Genomic DNA, 20,257 nt, shown 5'->3' on the forward strand with positions numbered 1-20,257 from the left:
ATGGTCCATTGATTAGTTCTGGTGTTGAGGAGAATTGCATACTTGGTCCCAAAGTAAAAAGCACTAAGTGTTATTCGTGTTTCTCTCTCCGCCTCGGTCTGACCTCCCTTTTGCTTTCAGCATAGACGCTGTCAATAGGCCTTGGCGTCACCCCTGTTTGCAAAGAAACTTGTCTGTTTTCTGTTGCTTTTCCCGCTTCGAGCTGATAGCCATGGCATCTCTGAGGCATCTAAAGGCTGGATGCTGGAGGGGTTTTGGCGTCTTTTCACTCTTGGGGAGAGCTGAGGAGTGGCGTGCTATTACACCAACTTTGTTCACTTGCTTTAAAACAAATGCCACTGCATGGGTTAAAACAATTTACAGAGCTAATACTGGCTTTTTAATGGAAAATATATATGGTGCAGTTTTTCTGAATAGTTACTTTATTTGTTATATAATTAATCAATATCACATAACTTGAACCAAATAATGTGACATTTTGATCAGATAAGAAATTGTCTTTTTAATATCCTGTCTTTGAATAGACAATTTCAAATTGGTAGCTAATTATTGTTTGTAAGTAATTATTACACAACACATGGCTAAATACGTAGCAGGTAACCTGAGATGAGATGAGATGAGTTATACATGCAAATTGTAGCTGAATGTAAGACAGTAAATGACAATAGAAGTCCTGTGACAACATGTTACTTTCTGGTATTGTTTTGAGGATCATGAAAGACTAGTTTTGTACCAGATTTTTTGATCCAGAAAGAGTCTATTGTCCATTTATATCTTTGTAGTACGTGAATAATGAGAGAAATAACCGTTGTCATTCTGAGAGACTGAGGTGCATTATAAGAATGGGTTGGACACTGATCAAGCAACTCTGCTACACCCAAACAAATGCAGACTGGAAACTGATTCCCTGGTTGTCTATGTGCTTCGGTGATCAACAATAATTTAACAGATTTGTTTATGATCCATCTTAGATTCTTCTGCCAGAGTGAATACATTTTTGTATCAATTGTAACAATTGGCTTCCCACTGCAGAGACATCCATAGATAGAAACAACACTGTCATACTATGCTTTAAAGTCTGCTCTGTTCAAACACCTTCATCTGCATATCGTTCTTTTACACTCTAAAGAGTGATGTGTCAGTTTCAACACTATTGATATGCAAGCCACCACATGTTTTCAGTGCCTTAAGTGTGAATACAAACACATAAGCAAAGGCTATGTTGAATGAATAAATTGACAATAGCACAACAAATCAACCCTTTCTGTCAATTCAACGAACAACAGAACGGACCGATACTTTTATCGTCTCGTGAGCACATGACTGTGATGCCCTGCTCACTGGTCAGCCAGAGACATCAATTAACACTTCGACTCGTACAAAATGCAGCAGAGTACTAAAAACAACAGGAACAAGAGAACATATCACTCACTGCTTATATAATGATGCATGTGATTCTGACTTGATTCATTGGTTGTTGCCTTTTATGTTTTTGGTTCTTGACCATGACTCTTGGTCCTTTAATACGTTATTTTATATCTATTATCGTACTTTTTGACCTTTTTAACGACTTTGCCTGTTTTTGTTTTTTAATCATATATATAATCATTGTTATAAAAAACAAAAGTGGTTTCTTGATTTTTTGATGAATGAATATGCTACATGCACATTTGTATGAGCACTGTACATTACCACACAAATAATGCTCTCGTGGTAAATTCAGCATCACATACATTTCTACAACAACAGAGTGATCCTCACCGATCTGTTCTTAGTTTCCCTTTTTGAACATGAATACTGATTTCATCCACTAATTATCTGCAATCACTTCTACTTTGCCTGTTTTTTTCTGATAGTTGTTGATTTACCATTCATGAACCTTCCTGTATCCCATGTCTCACATTAAAAGCCAAAGCAGGAAAGGGATTAGATTATGTCCTTTGAGCCTTGAGCTGGAAGGCTTTTAATACGAAACACCTGTGGTTCTTTTCCTTTCTGTAGTTGAGGTAAATAAAGGCTACTATTTTAGGATTTAAGGTAGCCACTATTGCCAATAGCTGGAGTAAAGCAATGTCGCATTTTACACTGTTGACATTTAAGCTTTATCGCCATTACATAAACCAGCAATCGGGGACGAGCACACGGGGTGGCTAAAGTGGCTCAAGCTGCTGTTACGCCATTAAATCAAATCAAATGCTGTCGTTAAGACAATAAGCTCCAAACTGTGCTTCACGGAGCACCAAGCAAAACGTGTGAGATGGCTGCAGCGCATTCAGACCTTTAAATAACAAAAAACAGCCTTTTGCCTGATATCACATTGATTAGCTTATAAAAAATCACACTCACTCCCGTTATAAGGCAGTGTAAAGTGGCGACTGTGGCTGAGTGGAGAGCAGGGCCATCTTTCGATCAGAGGGTTGATGGTTCAGACCCTGGTTCTGGCGCTGCTGGTTGCATTTTGTTGTGTCCTTGAGCAAGACACTTAACCCCATAATTGCTCCCGTAGCTGTGCCTACAGTATGATAGCATCTGAATTGTAAATCGCTTTGGATAAAAGTGTCAGCTAAATGACTGTAATGTAAAGTTCTTTCTCATTTAAATAAGTTAGCCATCAGCAGCAGAAAGGTAACTGCAGTCTCTAGTTTTTGCTTTATAGCAGATATATATATTTTTTGCAGCGATCGCACAGTGGGTACTTTGAAGCAACCAGACTCGCATGGTAATTGACCCTCTGTTGAATATAGTAGTGGGACTGTTGTGCACATGCATACCCTCATATGACTAATGCAACCCTTTAAAATATGTGATTAAAAACAATTACACAACATATGTTGTGTTGATGAAGATTGTTTTTATATACTCACTGAAAGGAGTTTCAGGCTCTCTGGAAATTCAACATCATCTGCTGATAAATAAATATTTGGGATCCAAGCACGCTGGCACGCTTTACATCTTCAGAGAAGTATTTTCTTCTTTTGTGGTCTGATTTGTGGTTTTGCGGTTTTGCGGTATCACTGGCAGCCATAATGTAATATTAATTATTGATATTACCTGCTTGCTAGTGCTAGCTTTAGGGGTAAGATAATGTAGTCGGTTATTTTTCTTCCTTCTCTGGTGTAGTTTAGCTACCTTATTTGATATTTACCTGGAAGCAAGTTGGCATATTTGTCAATTATATAATGTTCATATTGAGTGCTGCACATTACAGTGACAATGCTCTTTTCAAGGAGGTGGCAGAGACAGAGGCAGAGGCAGAAATATCTGAGGGATGCAGCAAAGGGAAGTGGAAGCCTGCTTTCAAAGCAGCAGACAGCCAATCACCTGAAATATCAAACGTGCAGTTCTCATATCATTTATCTCCATTAAAGTATATTTGTATCAATGTCTTTAGTTAATGTAAAGCTATGAAATCATGGACAAAATGTGTATTTTCAAAACAACAATTAAATTGGACATTGGTATTCTATGTGTATCGACAAAGTGTCCTTGTGTGTATTTAGTGTTCCAACATCAGAGGGAGACATGGGGACAATAAGTGGTGTTCTTTGAAACTCAAAGTATGCATTTGCTACTACATTTTATAAAGTAACTCCGCAGATACAGTAGTATAAAGCCATCAAGTATTGATCAAGCTCATTACATTTTTGATAAAACAGTCAAAAAACAGTCATTTTAATACCAAACTGATTGCTGCAGCTCCTCTTGATAATAATGATAAACGTACTATTCTATTTCTATTGTGTGTAAATGGTTTGCCTACAGCCTGGTGTCACTCCCAAGGTGTCAAATACCGATGCGTGAACATTCAGTGTAAAGAAACTACACAAAAGGCTTCGTTATGGTGACGCCAGGGGCTCGGCCACTGACCTGGTCTGAGAAGGCAGGTGGCACTAGTGAATCCTGGTCATTCTTGACATCCAAATGAAACACTGTGCTGTTTGTTCTTGACTTACACCAGTCCCTTCTCAGTCAGTCAGTGCAGCCAGGTTCACAGAAATCTCACTGAGATGCAGACAGGGCAGCACTGCCAAACTGCCCATCGGCTCACACAAGGTGTTTTTCTTAAAACTTGATGTTCCAGCATAATTTAGATTGATACAATATGTCCTCTATCAGCCATTAATGTCGCCTGTACATCACTGTCACACTAGTTTGTAAGATTGGCCTGAACCTAAAACCCATTTTCCATGACAGACTTTCAGGAAGAGACTTTATGGGCATAAAAAGTACTATTTGCCGCTGTCTCTGATGCTTCACACAGTACTTGGCTGTCCCAATAAATAGCCAATAAATATATGTGTTCTGAGGGAAGAAGGGAATAGAAGAGCCTAGATTTTCTCTTTCGTTCTCACACTGTGTTTCCCCCTGCTCAGCATCCTCCTCCTGTAAACAAGGAGTTTAAAAAAACATTGGTTTCTGCATTTATGTACGTTCCTCTTCATGTGCAAAAAAATATAAGCTAGGGGCCTCTAGTTTACTTTGCCTCAATGCTGGACTTCCCGCAAAATCACTGGTGCAAAGAAAAGAGAGCTGGGAGGAAGGATACGGAGTGATATGAGCAAATAAAAAAAAAAAGAATGTCTAAAGAGTGCAGGAAGTGGTGAGAGATATTTTAGATGTTTGGCTGAACATTGCTTGGTTAGGTCAGGCTGGGACTGCTTTGGGATAAGAGGACCACACGCACATCCACAAACACCCACACATGCACAACCTTTTAGCCATTTAGAGACCCTATTCCAGAGCTGTTTCTGATTATGTTTAGAGGGCAATGTATATACGAGGAGACGTCTGTCTGTCTCTCTATTTCCTTCACTCCATGCAGCTAACTTTCTGTTTCTCACTCTCCTTCCTCAGAAATCTCCTCCCTCTTTATTTCTCCCTTTCATGCCCTCTCCTGATGCAGCCTGACTCTAATTGTGGTTGTCTTAGTTCCTTTCTTCAAACCATCAAAGTATGTTTCCTATCAAACTCCTGACTACAAGAAGACTGATCCAGGGTCATTGGCCAGCCAACACGACTCTGCATCTGGTCCTTGTCAACCAACACAGGCAAACAGATCTCAGATCAGTACTCTGATTTGATCCAAACTCAGCCCCTTGTGGTCCCATGTGGTTCAAACAGCCAGACTTGGGTTTCATCCTCAACTTTTGCAGCCTAACATTTGCCATGTGGAGAGCTTCCAGGAGCAGACCTGATGAAACATGGTTGGACCGATCATAAATGGCAGCTGTCTCACCTTTGTGTGTCCATTGTTGAAATGAGAGTGAAAGATATGCTTTGCACACTGCCTTAATTGAGAATTGTCTGTTTAAGGAGTTACTGACCAAAACAAAGTGGCCTGATTTGATTAATGGAATTGATCTAAACTGTTTTAATTCACCCCACTTATTTCCCCAAAAAATTGATTTCAGCTGAGTCATGCCTTTAATGCTTACTGTAGAATTTCTATAGTCGAACACAGTGGAGCCATTTGCAATGTTCCTCCAGCACTTCTTTCTTTACATGACCCAATAAGAAGCAGAGTTATTATATATATATAGAGTCGGGCAGCAAACTCCTGGTCTGAAATGAGAAGCCAATGCCGAACTGCCTTTAACTTGCATTCTCTCTACTGGCCAGCGACTCCTCCGGCTGCAAAAAGAAGTCTGGTTGTGTAGAAGTCTATGAGAAAAGGACTCTACTTCTCTCTTGATTTATTACCTCAGTAAACATGAGTTTATGGTCTCAATCTCTAGTCCAGTTCCAAGTCTTCTTCAATACAGCCTCGCATACGTTTTCTGATAGATACTGGAATCTAATAGTCACGATTATATTTACCTTTTTTAATTCATAGTTTGCTGACCTTCGCTTGGACTCACAAACTGAATTGGTCTCTTTTGTGTTAATATCAGTTGCTCTCGAAGAGTAGACACAATTTTAAGGTTTTGTGTGATAAGACACAGAAGCACATATGAAAGGGAGGGAAGGTTGGAAAGCAAACAAGCAATAAATGACTGAGAGCAGCCGTGACAGAGATGGAGAAAGTGGACCGATCTCACGAGCACAACCATTGGCAGCACACTGGAAGTCAACAGCAGTTCAAACCTCCATACCGTGCTTGCTTGCCAAGTGTGATAAGTGATCTCAACATTTATTATAAGTAGGAAACATGAAAAACAGCTACAGCTCATATATGCCGGAGCCTGCAATAGACGACAGTCACAAATGAACTGAGGGAGGGAAGATAGTGGAGGGAAAGTTGGGTTGACTAATTTGACTCCCTGCCTGGTTGAGAGGAAATATGACAAAATATGAGCAGGTATCTGAATAATCAGAGCATGTGGACGCACATGCTGCCAAGCATCTCCTGCAACAGCTGGATGTTTAGATTGAGACGTAAGAGTTCCCAAGACAGAGGGAGGGCCTGCAGAAGTATGTAATTTCCCCCAAAAAAACTATCGCTCTGATCTCACTTACATAGGACAGTTAATCCAAATGCAGACGGATAATAATATCCACATTATCTTTTACAAATGACTGGGATTTGACTGATGTTGTTTATGTAGACAAAACCCTCTTGTGGGTTTGTATTTTTGGGTGAAGCTGTTGAAAAATTAAACTCTGTAAACATGTTCATCATTTGTGTTGCCAATAAATATAATTCAATAAGATTGTTGGCGAGCACTTTTTTTTTTCTTCTTTTTTTTACAAAAGGGAAATATTAACCCAATAAATCTGTCAAATTCCAGTTCAGATTACCAGGAGAAATGAAGTAATCTCTAGGAAGGTATTAAAGTAAAGTCCCTTTACCATGTGTTACAGGTAAATACAATCTGGCAGCATACTCCTCTTCATCTTCTTCCTCCTCCTCTTCCTCTGGCTCAGCCACGTCGACTAACGACAGTTTGCCATGTGGACTGGCTGATTGTGGATGTGAGTGGTCAATGACAGATGATGGACAGGAGGGGGAGGGCATTGGAGAACCTATGGAGGAACACAATCAAAAAAAAAAAAGGAATGATGAATTTGATTAATGAATAAAAGTAACAACAACAACAGCAACCAAAGTCTTTAAAAAAGAGAAATGAGTGAGCAATGAAGTATGATGATGTCTGCCGATGGTGTGACTAAAACATTGTGGAATGAGACTGAAGGAGTTACAGCAACTGAAAGACCATTCCTGGGTTGGAAATGATCCTTCGCTAAAGCCCGCCCCCCGCTGCTACTCCGTTAGGCTGTCAGAGCTACATTACCATGGAGCCCACACTGTCACTAACTGCACTCCTGAAGAAACATGATCTCATTTTTGGGAAAACGACAAACCGATTTCACTGAGAAGACAGAAATCCTCTCTGTCCCTCCTCATCCCTCTCCCATTTCAAGAACAAAGTTTGATGAAATTCCACATCGAGTCTTCTCTTCCACTGACAGTGATCGTAAAGGAAGTTCTAGAACTGTGTGAGGTGTTAGTCCGTCTGCATCAGGCAGCGCTGGCTATATGCTGTTGCCTGTTTGAAGCCAGACTCACAAGCAGAGTGACCAAAATCAATAATGTATCGATGTGGTAACCTTGGCATTTAGTGTCCTCAGAATGTTAAATGGCCCCGCTCTGTTTGCACATGTGCATATTTGTGTTTGGGAGTCTTTGTGTGTGCGTTTCACCGAGACAGATAAACTCCACCTTCCATTACAAATGTGCTGGCCAAAAAGAATTTAATTAGTTGGTGAAAAAAAGACTCATGTTTCATTAACAGCACTTGCCATGATGGCTGCCTTTACAGATACAAATGTGATATGTCTCTTTCAAAATCACTTAATCGCTCACATTTGCAAGCAAGGAGGGAGGAATTGAAATACAAAATCAATGTTAGATTATTTGCAGGAAAAGATTTGCAATCTTGTTTGGAATGCAACACAGCTCTGCTCCTTTTTCTCTAACATGGAAACATCCTCATACTTACACGACAGAATAGCTTGTTTCCCAATGACTCCTAAAACCACATATATGACCGCACTATTTAACGTTGTGAAATGAAATTACTTGGATAGGTTTAGGAAAAGATCACGTACATGATTTGGTTACATACTAAGATAGTTACACGCTAACAGTAATTAACTTAAAGTCGTTTTGACTTTTGGTTTCACACGGGACACAAACAGCAGTCTCCTGGGTGAAAGTCCTGTGTATATTTGACGCATGCATCCACCCTAACCCCCACAAGACTTTGTGACTCTTTATATTACCTCACCTTGCTTCCTACTTTGCTTCAGTCACAATTTCTACGGCCAATAGAGATTGCCGCCTAACAATAAACATAGATATAGGTCGTAATAAGCTGCTTGCACTGATGACCTATACTGACACTTGTTAAAAAACTAAAATAAATCAGTTGTACTATTTTCTTTAACGGAGTAACACAATGAGTAGGACATCACACACTCTACATCTATTGCTTACGCATGAGTTGAGAAGTCCACACACTGAAGCAATTTCACACACACAGTCACTCTTGTCCCTTCCAGCTATCTACTGTACTGTGTATCCCATCCTGACATTCACTTGGTGTTTGGCAGTTTCAGGCATACAGCGACATATACATCCCAAATAACACGACACGAGTCTCCGTTTAATTATTTACTAGAATGCCTTTTCTTCTTCGTCTTTCACGAAGATAGAAAATCACATGGATGTGGCATTTTCTATTAAATACATAACCCCCACTATCTCCCCTAGAGTGATGTTGTTTATGAAAAACAAGAAACAGGAACAACACAGGATTACTGCTACACTACATGTGGGCAATATTAAACAACAGAAATGATCGGCACTGCACTGTTGTCTATGGCAAGCCCTCCCTTTCAATTGATCCTTCTGAGACATGTTAATCAGTTTCCAAACAAGTGCACCTGCATTTATTTTATGGTTATTAACATTACCAAAATACAGTTTATAATGCCTTAAAAAAACGCTTTTAATTAATTCCTCAAGCAAACAATGAATAGTGCATTATGTTACCCAACTCATTTCAAGTAAATATTTGAAATTTGTAATACTTTACTCATGCAGTATTTTAATAAGCAGCAGCTTCTGTACAAGAAAATCACCATTTGCAACCCCAAACTATTAGATGTTTAAAATCATGAAAGAAAAGTATGAAGAAATATATCTTTCTCATCCAACAATGAACACTTTTAGCCCTACGCACATTGTTTCCTGCTGAAGAAAATCATCTTCAGGTCACAAATAAAGTACAGTATATAGTTTTGATAGTTTTAATGCAGCAAAGCTCTGTAGTGTTGCCCAATCAGGAGGAAAGAGTGCGTTTGTAGGGCTCTTGTGAGTGTTTGGGGCAGCAGGATGGTGTGTGTGGGATTGAGTCAAAGTAAGTGAGTGTGTGCTCAGGCTCACCCATTCATTGGGTTCATTGGGGTGTTGCAGATGAAGCAGATATATGAGGCTTTGATACACACACAATACTTAGTTAGTGAATATGCTCATTGTTGGTCTGGTCCACATGTGGGAATGTTGACAATAATGAAACAAAAATACATTAAATATTAACATTAATATTAACAGACTTATGTTTTCATAAATAAACACATCTGTGTCATGACTGGAGGCCCTTTTTCTTCCACCCTTAACTGACTGATGGGTTTGAGCTCACTGAGACAGGACTGACAGACTGAGTGTGCTCTTATTGTTCTTAGTGCATCAGACAGTACAATGCTTTCATCTGCCTGCTCCTCAATATTTGCAAACCGTATCTTTAATGGAACATTGGCTGTAATATATGTATGCCATTAACGGGTTTCCAAAATGATTGGTACATAGCGTATTTCTTATATATCCTATTAACAGGAAATTGTTAACAATCTCATCATTGAAAATAAAAGCAGATTACAGTTAAGTGCTTCTTTGCCTTAGAGTAAATGGATTAGTATCTGCTGTGGTCAAAACAAATCTAAAGGCTTCTGCCAGACAGGGGTTCCCACACTGTGGAGCTAGATATTTAGTCTTTCAAGGTCTCTACTAGCGCCAAGAAAAGAGAAAATGGGATCTTAGTTTTCACATAATCATACAGCACATCAAACGATTACTGCAGTGTGTATGTCTGCCTGTGTGTGTGTGTGTGTGTGTGTGTGTGTGTGTGTGTGTGTGTGTGTGTGTGTGTGTGTGTATGTGTCAGAGAGCGGTTAATAAAACCATCATTTGCTTGGTTCCTACAGAGACTGGTGGTGTTTGTTGTGCCAAAGGGCTTGGATTCAGATCCAAGGCTAGTCTACTCTCAGTGGTTCAAATCAGCCAACACTGCCTGAAGAACACACACAGGCATACAAACACCATATCAATGGTGCACATATACATGCACAGGGATGCATAACTACAAACACACACAATACACACAACAGGATCAGAGTGTATAAGAAACCATCTATGCAGAACAACATGGTAGGAGGAGCGGTAGACTGAGAGAAATGGAAGCGTCTTTTCCCCCATGAAAACATTTGCAAAAACAATTTTCTGGAAAGTTTGAAACCTGCATTGTTTATCTCCATGTTTTATTTGCTAGCAGTCTTCTTCCCTGCTTTAGTTGGTGTATTATGAGCACCTGTAGATCAGCCCAATAGTAGATATAGAAACCATTGACATTGGAATGTCCTACATGCACATGCCTTTGCATACGTACGTGTGCACGAGGACAAAGAAAACGGGGAGCCACACGTAAAGCATTGCTCCACAGCGCTATTAGCAGACATAAACTCCAGGGTACCTTTAAGACGCTGATCATGAACTACAATGTCCCTGATTTATTTCCAGCGCAGGGGACTTTTGTGTCATCTCCCTCTCCCATTGGCTAGCCGATGAATATATAAAATACAAGAAAAACAGGAGGAAAAGAACCAGCTTTAAAGAGTACGGGAAAATGAAGATGGCTAAACAAAAAAAAGTAAGAATAATGGTGAAATCAGAGACGATGATTCCTTTGAAACAAAAACAATTCACATGGCAACATGGCTGCATTACACACAAATGAATCACTCATGGGAACTGCGGTTTGGAGCGGCCAAATTTCCAAACTGCCTTGTGAAGCTTTCAGGCATTTCACTCAAAAGCAGCAGGTCGGGTGTGATGTGTATGAGCACTGTGACAGCCACTGAAGTCCAACCTGAGACTTTGACATATTAATGTATGTTATCCATGTCTACAATACATGTGATAGGAATGGTCATTTTCTGTTGCCAAATTAAACAGCAATTACCAACACACCATATCCATACAAACAATAAAGACGTGAACTAAAATATCTACAATATTCACACATATAGCCTCAAAAGCTGGGACAGACAGGCTGCTATGCATAGAGAATGGGACCTGGAGTTTCAGGCCAGCACCAAATGCTGAGTTTCAGAGAAGCAATTCAGGAGAAACATGTGAAAAGCTTGTTTTAATGGCCACAGAAACAGGAGAACAGAGTCGTTTACTACTCTAAGCCACCTGTGAGGTGGGGATTGCTCCTATCGCGGATACAGGACCGCAATGGGAATCAATCTCGCCAGCTTGGGTGTATTGAAACAGTTTCGACAACATGCATCGCAGACACAAAAATACAAACAAAATCTACTACTCGGAAAACAAACTGTACAACAAGGAATGAAAGTTCCTTGCGTGTAGTACGGCGGCTATGTCAGATCACAACTGTCCAGTCGAAGCACATGCTCACTGAGCTACAGCTTCATGAGAGGCCAGAGAAAAACCCACCTGCATTGTTGTGGAGTTTGGAAATAATCTCTGGGTTGACATTCTCTGTTTCTTTCCTGCTCTCTCGATCTCTGTCAATCTCCATATCAAAGACGCCCTGGTAGAACACCTTGTTACTGGGATTACAGAGGGAGAGAGAGAGAGACTGAAATATTTCTTTAAGGCCTATAGAAAGACCGTACCTCCTTTAACTCTAACTCATGGACTTCTGTGTGTAGTTGTGTGTGTTGTAGTAAATGGGTCACAGACAGATGTTGTGATGCAGCTGTCCAGTCTGCTCCATGGGGACACGGTGTTAAACTGGCTATGATTGTCCGGGAGCTTGTTGTTCTGGATTGAGACAATATTCTTTCATGGCTCTGATCAATGGAGTAAAAATATCTTTGCAATGAAATACTCAGTCTGTCAACTGGCTAGGTGCCTCCTGGATCTCCCCACAGAGCCTGAGGGAACGAGGTAATGCTGCATTCACATCATGAGGGAATAATCGTCAGAACAACATGGCGCTTCAGAGGTTTGGACGTGTTCTGGTGTCTGAACCGAAGCCATCGAGACTGGAATGAAATGTTTAGGAGGCTTTGTTGCTCCTGATCTGCTCGGTTTACAATCAGCAAACATTAATTCAATTATGATACATTTTTAGTTTATAATGAAAGGCAGCAAAACACTGGAATGTATTTTAAGAGTCACAAAATAATATGAGTAATACATTATTAGAAATGAATCCTTTGGTAATGAACTTGGTAAGTCTTTCAATAAACCTGCGATATACAGTCCAATGTTTTATCATAGGAATTTGCTGCATGCAGCATTGCACTATGCTCTGTATGCTCCCCTTACCCAACCCAACCCAACGCATCCCTCTCTCTACTCGACTTCAGATTATGCCTGAGGGTGGGAGGATGCAGAAGAGAAGGTGGAGCAGAGCACGAAATGATGGGCTAGAAGGAGAGATGAAGGGGTGGCCGAGACAAAAAGATCTCCCAAGCAACCATTCTGACAGGTGACTGAGATTTTGCTACAGTTTACTTTAAACAACAAACAAACAAATCTAAGGTGACTGATGCCTTTCTCCAACCATAAGCTGAAGTTACTACGCTGAAAGAACTTTGGTAGCAATCTATTTCTCCATAAAGGGGTTCATTTCTGGAGGTAACACTGAAAGCCCTTGTTTATTTTTATCATCATGAATGATGTCGACAAGAACAGACTCAAAGCTGCAGCCTGGACTGAAGAACAGTTGGAAACAGCAAAGCCAAAATGAGTCCATCTTTTCTCAAACCATGGAGAAAAAACAAACAAACCGGCACATTCTGTTGCATGACTTATTACTAATTGGGAATTTTCCCTTGTGTGGCTTGTTTATTTTGTAATTATCTTATTATCTTGTCAAATGCTTGCTTCTGTGGATTTAAAGTCTTATAGTCTTGCAAACATTCAGTCTCTGTTGTTTTTGAAGAAAGTGCTGTGGAGATTTGTTTGATAGAAAGAGGCCCCCTGTGTACTTTAGCAATAGCTGGTTCACGTCATCTGAATGGAAAACTCTGCAGAGCTTTTTAACCCGGTCGCCTTGTCACGCAAAACGAGTCGAACCTTAGATCTCACCCAGCTGTTCTGTAGAGACAGACAGTTTGTGTATCTGTATGTTTTGAACACCTGGCTCCTTCACTGCTCTCCTCATTCTTCATCCCTGCTTGGCTTGGTTTTGGCACACACACACACACACACACACACTGATATCAGCCTGCTGTCCTGAGGTAGCTCCCTCTGTACTCTCTCACTGTGTTCTTGGCCTCTCTCTCTCTGGTCTTCTTCTCTACTTTTTATTCGTCCTGCTGTTCTTCTGTGAACTCTCGTCCACACCGGTCACCCCCAGCTGTGCAGCACAGTAGGTGTGCTCTACTTTGCTTTGTAAAGTTTCCCTGGATGAGTCAATAACAGCGACATTTACATTTTAATGCAAATTCTCCCAAAGTTAAAGCTACAGTGACAGTAATGTTTTTTTAAACGTTCCCTGGACAAATTAGGGACACAAAGAAGTAGAAGAAGAAGTAATTAAAAGTTAGGATGCAATATACTACAAACACGAATACAGACAGTACACACATTTAGCGTTGTCCAGCTCTGGAGCAAAACAGCATCTGTAGAGGACTGATTAAGTAATAATGATCAACAGCAGTGACAAAAATCCTCACAACTCACTTTTTAGATATTATTGGAGCGAAAGAGATTTGTGAAAACCAACTCATTACAGACTCTTCCCCCGTTACACCAACTTTTAGTGGAGGTAGTGACACAAATTATGAAACTTTGATCAAACTACAAGCAAATAAAGGTGACAATAACAATAAATCAACAGAAAATCAAACACAGATTGCAATAAACTCAGTCAAATAATGTAACATGGTTGTATTGCAAACCTCTTGGACCTTTGGTCATTGGCTGACATTGAGACCACTACGACAGCATTTCTTGTTACAGACACTCATTCATTTGTGATTCATAACACTTGAGTGTCAAATCAATCACAGCTTTTAAATAAGTGACTGATGTTGAACAACTTGGCACTTACAACATCTAAATATGAAACGTTGGATTGAAAATGTAACCAACCACTGTTAGTTTAATGAAGTACACTGACATAACTGGTTTCCTTTTGTTTTAGATTGGTTGTTGGTTCCTTAGCATTTCATTTAGTTATTTGTATAAATGACTAATTGAATTCAAAGGCATTTTTTGGTTCTTCAAAAGGTGGTAGTTTTTCTTACTTGCACCTAAATGTCGGTCACATAGACACATGTGAATATATCAACACTTTCTCACTCCCAAGTCGCCAACTCTTGGTGTCTGATACCGACACACCCTGTAACGGCTCTATGAGACACACATGGTTTCACTAAGTCCAACTAAAGTTTCTTTGCATGTAACAAGCGCTGTGAGGCACGCTGTCCCTGACACGGTTACCTAGAGCATGACAGTATGATGCGTAGGGCCACTGACCAAGCAATGGTATTTGAATAGTTGGGATTGAGAATACACAAACACACAGACAGGGTACTAATAAGTTAAGTGGCCACCCAGAAGTTAGCTGTTTGTTAATGTCACTTCCCAACACAGAGGAGAAGAAGAAAATAACATTTCTGTTGTTGTGATCATAGGGAGTGGAGCGGAGATTATGTCTAAGAGGCTGCAATCAGAAAACAGAATATCTCCAGATGTAATGCTTGTCACAAACAGTTTGCTTATGTTTACATACTCAATGCCTTCTGTTGCATATTGTGCCTACAGTACATATCTAGTGTAATGAGCCATATGTCTGATTGGAGCAATTTTCTCTGACTCCTTGTATTCACATTAACCAGAAATGGTTCTTGTGAAACAGGCGTGGACCATTGTGAAACACGTTATTGTAATGCACAATGATTCCCGAGCAGAAATCAATCACTGCGATAGAGAAACAGACGTACCCCCTGGAGTTCTTTTCTGCAGCACGGGCTGGTGGAGAGATTGTGGAGAAGCTCAGCTAATTTAAAAAAAAAATTATAAATTATGATTTGGTGAAAATGAACATTTCCACATATCCGTGTTTAGGCAGAAGATAAACGTACAAATAGGATTACAAATTGGCGTGAGGCTGATCTAGGGTATATTTTTATACTTTGTCAACGTTAGCAATACATGAACGGCTAAACATGGACACACTCCCTACCAATCTGTATCAGGCCTCCACGGTTATATTGTGAATCACCCTCATCAGTTAACATTGCATGAGCAGCTATTCTGCCACGGGTGTATCTGCTCATGGAAAAGTAAAACTATCAGTCATTTTGCTTTATTAAAGAAGACTAAAGAAGACAGTCCGCACAGTAAAACAATCAACCATTGTCTTCCACATCACATCCAGTACATTCATGTGTTGTTTCCTGCGTGAGAACATAATACTGTGCAGGAGAGGACTCCACCAGTAGCAGTAATTGATTGGCTATTTCTGATAAAAAAGCTCACCATAAGTTAGATACAAATAGAGTATAACAGAGAATATTTGCTGTTTGAGTCTGCAGTGCCTCAATCACTGTGTGATTTAGGCTGATCTGAAGGCTGCAGTAGTTTCACATAGTAAATGTGGCCTGTGGCTACTTTACAAAATCAGAGGCTTCTCTGAGTCATTATGGTTATATATAGAAGAACCTATTTGTGGGTGCTTGGTGCATGCAGGACCTCTTGTGATGTGAAAAGTGAAGTCAGACTCTCTTCAGTAATCTCCAAATGCTACTAAAAACATGAACACAAAACACGCAGTCGACACAGGGTAATGAAGTTTAACATGAGCTTGTGAGGGAGAGACCAACTCTGTCATGTTAACCTACATCATTTAGGACTGGGAGGATGTGTTTGTGTGTATGGAGTTAATGGTCATCATCCTGCTAAATAGGCAGCGTCCAAGTGAATATGTGTGTGTGTGTGTGTGTGCGCATGTGGCAGTCCATAAACAAGGTGTCAAGCCAGGCCATCACACACATGCTAATTAAATGAGGGCTAGATGCTCCTGCTCCCTCCTCCTTCTCCCGCTGTACAATACACACTCACAGACATACACTGACACAATTCCAACTGAGGCCGGACAATGGTAGTTAACTGTATACACCATGCCTACACACACACACACACACACATACACAATACCGGCTATCATTTTGGTTCAGTGAGGAGGAAAAGAAAATGTCAGTAAAAAATCTTCTTTGTTTCTTGTCCCCCCACTTCTTCTGGAGACGGACGGATAAGGGGGAAAGAAAGCAAAAGAACAAGAAAGTCAAACTTAAGTGGCTAGAGTACTCTGCACTCTCCGTCCTTCATTATCTCTGTCTTTCTCTTTTATGAGTCTGTGAGATCATGTTGGCCTTTTGTTCTAGTGGACTATAAGCCAGTGTTAAGCCACTATGTCCCCTGGGTGCAGTTACAGTAACAACCATGATGACAGAGAGACACATGCTGAAACCATCTAGCCGCACTCCCTCAGCAATACAATCCTGACATGTACGCGAGTGTAGAGGAGAAGCAGATTGTGAAAGAACAAAAGACAAATTTCCACCACATGAACTCAACAACTGTTCCTTTTATTGTCAGCACTGATTTGATTTGAAGTGTTTTTTGATTTCCGCGCTGCTGTGATTGGTTTAACGCTGACCAATGGGGGCAAGCGTTGATGGTAACAAATCCTGTCAGAGAGGTGCAGGCCCAGGAAGACTACGCAAAACCTGTGATTAATAGGATCTGGCAACCAAGCTGCCAGATCCAAGCTAATCCATGTTGGAGTGTTTTGACTAACAGGTGTTACATTGCTGGTGTGAAAAAAAAGAAAAAATAGAGTAACCACAATGTTTCCATGACATACTCAGGTGTATAATCAACCCCACACACACACACACACACACACACACACACATGCCCTGATGAACACGTAAACATGCACACACACAAGGTGTGCCCTGTCCCCTGACATCAGCTTTTTTCTGCTAATGCGTCCTTAATGAATGGAATGATTTGTACGTGCGTGTGTTTGTGTGTGGTATAAATTCGACCGATCCATAGGGGACACCACAAGAGAGAGCAATACATTACCCTCTCTTTCAACAGCCACACTGTCTGCCTCCTCCGAGAGAGCAAAGCAGCCAGCCGACCAACTCTCCTAATCTCTCGAAGTCGAAGGCAGGAAGTGGAAAATGGTGAGATCAACATGGTAGTTGTGCATCTCCCCGTGTACTAATTGTCGAGCTCATCTATTTGTCTTTGTCAAGTTGTCCTCTAAGAACAAATCTCTGAAGCATTTTAGAATTTCTTTTCAACAAACAAAGTTGTGACGTAGGAGTAAGGAGAACTGATACTTTTGTACCAAGCTGATGCCCAAATTGTGAAAACGTGACTGTACTTATTTTTCTACAGTACAACACGCCCTGGAGAGGCATCCCTCCTCTGTTGCGCTCTCTGTTTTTTGGGGGGAGTACTTCCTGTTCTGATGTGAGGGTCCTGGGACTGAGGATGTCACATGTGTACAGATTGTAAAGCCCTCTGAGGCCAATTTGTGATTTTGGGCTGTACAAAATAAATTGAACTGAATTGAACAGGTATCGTCACAGCTTGAGACTAACGGCATCTTAAATCCCAAAGGACACAGTACACTCACTAGCGACTTGTCCAGGGGACGCACCCTATTTTTCCCTGATAATGCTAAATTGTGAACAACACATCTGTGTTCAAATTGGTAGGAGAGCTAGCTAAGGTTAGCTGTTAGCAGCTGGTGGGCAGCACAGACCTCCTTGAGAGAAAACAGTTAACGGAGGTTTTGTCGAGTCACATTATGATGCATTCAAGCTCTACAGTATAACGTTATCATGATGTGTTTGTTTTAGTTTTTTAGCATGATATCAAATTGGGAATCAAGAATCTTGCAATTTCACAGATAATGACTTCTATATTTCTGGGATCATGACATCCTACATAGGAGCAATGACTTTGGGCTTCCAGGGAACAAAAAGTGAATGCCCTGTTCATTTTCTGCATGGTGATCCCAGGTGGCATTTTGGTCAGAAATATCCAATCAAAGAATCAAAGGAAGCCGATGTTTACACTTTGTAGAAACCTGGGAATACATTCAGGAGTTTAGGACATTTTACATTTATCGGTACTACTTGCTATCTGAAATAACAAAAAAAGCAGACATTTTTTTAAATGAAACTGCAGTATCATTAATTTATCCAGGTATCTTGTTGAATAGAATATTCTTAAATGAATGGGAATTTTCCATTGAAAATACGATGGACCGTTCTCGCTTCACAGCTCTATCTCCAGGTCAGCTATGGAGCTCAACAACAGCACATAATTCAACTACTCATGATGAAGACGATAAAAACGGGTTTTAGCATCAAACACTCACAAACGTGCCCCATGTTCACAGACTAGCTGACTCTACTTTAAGGCCTAGAGACCTAAAATGCAAAAGTGAGTTGGCTTTCAAGCCATGAATCCCCTTGGCTGCAAACTAATCTGAGTGTCCGACTGAGCCAGAAGCACCACAACCAGGTTTGAATCCAAGTCCCAGTGGTGTTGGGGAATTTTGACTTCTTCTGCACCACAGGAACCCCTCAAAGCCCAGATGAGCATAAGTTTCATGTTTTCTTCTTTGACATAAATCAAACCTGTACACATCCCATGTGTACATTTTGGACCTTTTATTGCCCTGATGCAATAAGGTGCTTAAAATGGGTTTGAGGGTCAGTTGGTTTGCCGTGATATCTCTTGTTGTTACACTGCTTTAAAGCCTCTGATCTCAAGTGTATCCTCATCTTCTTTAATTTCATTATATGCAATATTTTATTACAGGCTATTCTTGATATAGATTTTTTTAGTACCAATCACACATTTACACTGGGAAACATGCTAAGGCAGTAGTAGAGTTCTGAACATATTTATATAACAAATGTTAGTTAAGTGAACTGGACAATTTGTTGATTCCTTTTCGATTGCTTCTGACTATAAGCACTACTTCATACATTTGTAAGAAAGAGCTTACAGAAAATAGAGTTCTTCTGATACCAGTACCAGAGTCACACATGCCTGTGATACTCTGAAATGCTTGATCTGGTATCAGTGAGAACACGTGTCTAGGGGTGCAACGGATCACAAACCTCACGGTTCGGTTCACGGTTCTTGATCATGTTCGGATCATTTTTCGGATCAACAAAGAAAAGGGGAGGAGACAAATATAACTTTGCTTTCCATTTATTAATTAAAGAACTTCAAGAACACTTAAAGAAAAGAACTTTGGGCTATAGTCTTACATAAAAACAAAAATATTGACGATTTCCAATTTGAAACAAAATGAAATAAATTAATACAAATAAAACATTCAAGAATATTCAATTCTGTTAAGTTTAAGTGCAACATGAGGTATGTTGGTACCCTCGTCCTTTGATCAATATTGAAAGAAAGAAACAGCCAGTGAGCTAGCTTCCACTGTTTACACTGAACGGAACAACTTGGGTCTATGTTTACTTCCTGTCAGGTTATGTCATTCAAATACACAATAATGTTTACCATTACTGTGACATTATTTTCAAAAAGATGAGAATATCTACATTGCCTGGGGAGAGGGTCGACCTTTCTGTTGTGACTGGGATATTACTATTGGGCCTGTCTAGCGTCCACTCTGCTGCTTCTGTCAGCCCCAGGTGTTTGTCTGTGTGACTCTCAGAGGGGTCGTGTCTTGCAGTACCGGACTATGAATCTCCACTCCGCCGTGGTGAAAGCGATTACAGTCTTTTCCTTTTCATAGAGGCCTGGAACAAGCTTCATACTGAAGTGGGTGCGTGAGCTGATTTCGTAGCGTGGCTCAAGCATTTTAACCAGATTTTCAAATCCTTTGTTTTCCACAATGGAGTGTCCAACGTCGCTGACAGATGGGATGGTGGAATTTCATATGTGGACATGTCCGATGTTTTGCCGTTGTCGTATGTCTTTCTC

At 40.4% G+C, this 20,257-nt stretch overlaps 1 protein-coding gene across 1 annotated transcript in view; it reads right to left on the reverse strand.

The window, feature by feature from the left end:
* The window catches only part of tenm3 (teneurin transmembrane protein 3), a gene marked incomplete at its 5' end in the record, with an annotated part of 247,755 nt that overhangs the window by 151,901 nt on the left and 75,597 nt on the right, over window positions 1-20,257 (reverse strand). The window contains one exon of the mRNA XM_079160005.1: window positions 6,790-6,963. Within this exon, the coding sequence (XP_079016131.1) occupies window positions 6,790-6,963 (174 nt within the window). The remainder of the gene's footprint in view (window positions 1-6,789; window positions 6,964-20,257) is intronic.

The sequence above is a fragment of the Pholis gunnellus genome, assembly GCF_910591455.1.
Source record: "Pholis gunnellus genome assembly, chromosome: 5".
Lineage (NCBI taxonomy): Eukaryota > Metazoa > Chordata > Actinopteri > Perciformes > Pholidae > Pholis > Pholis gunnellus.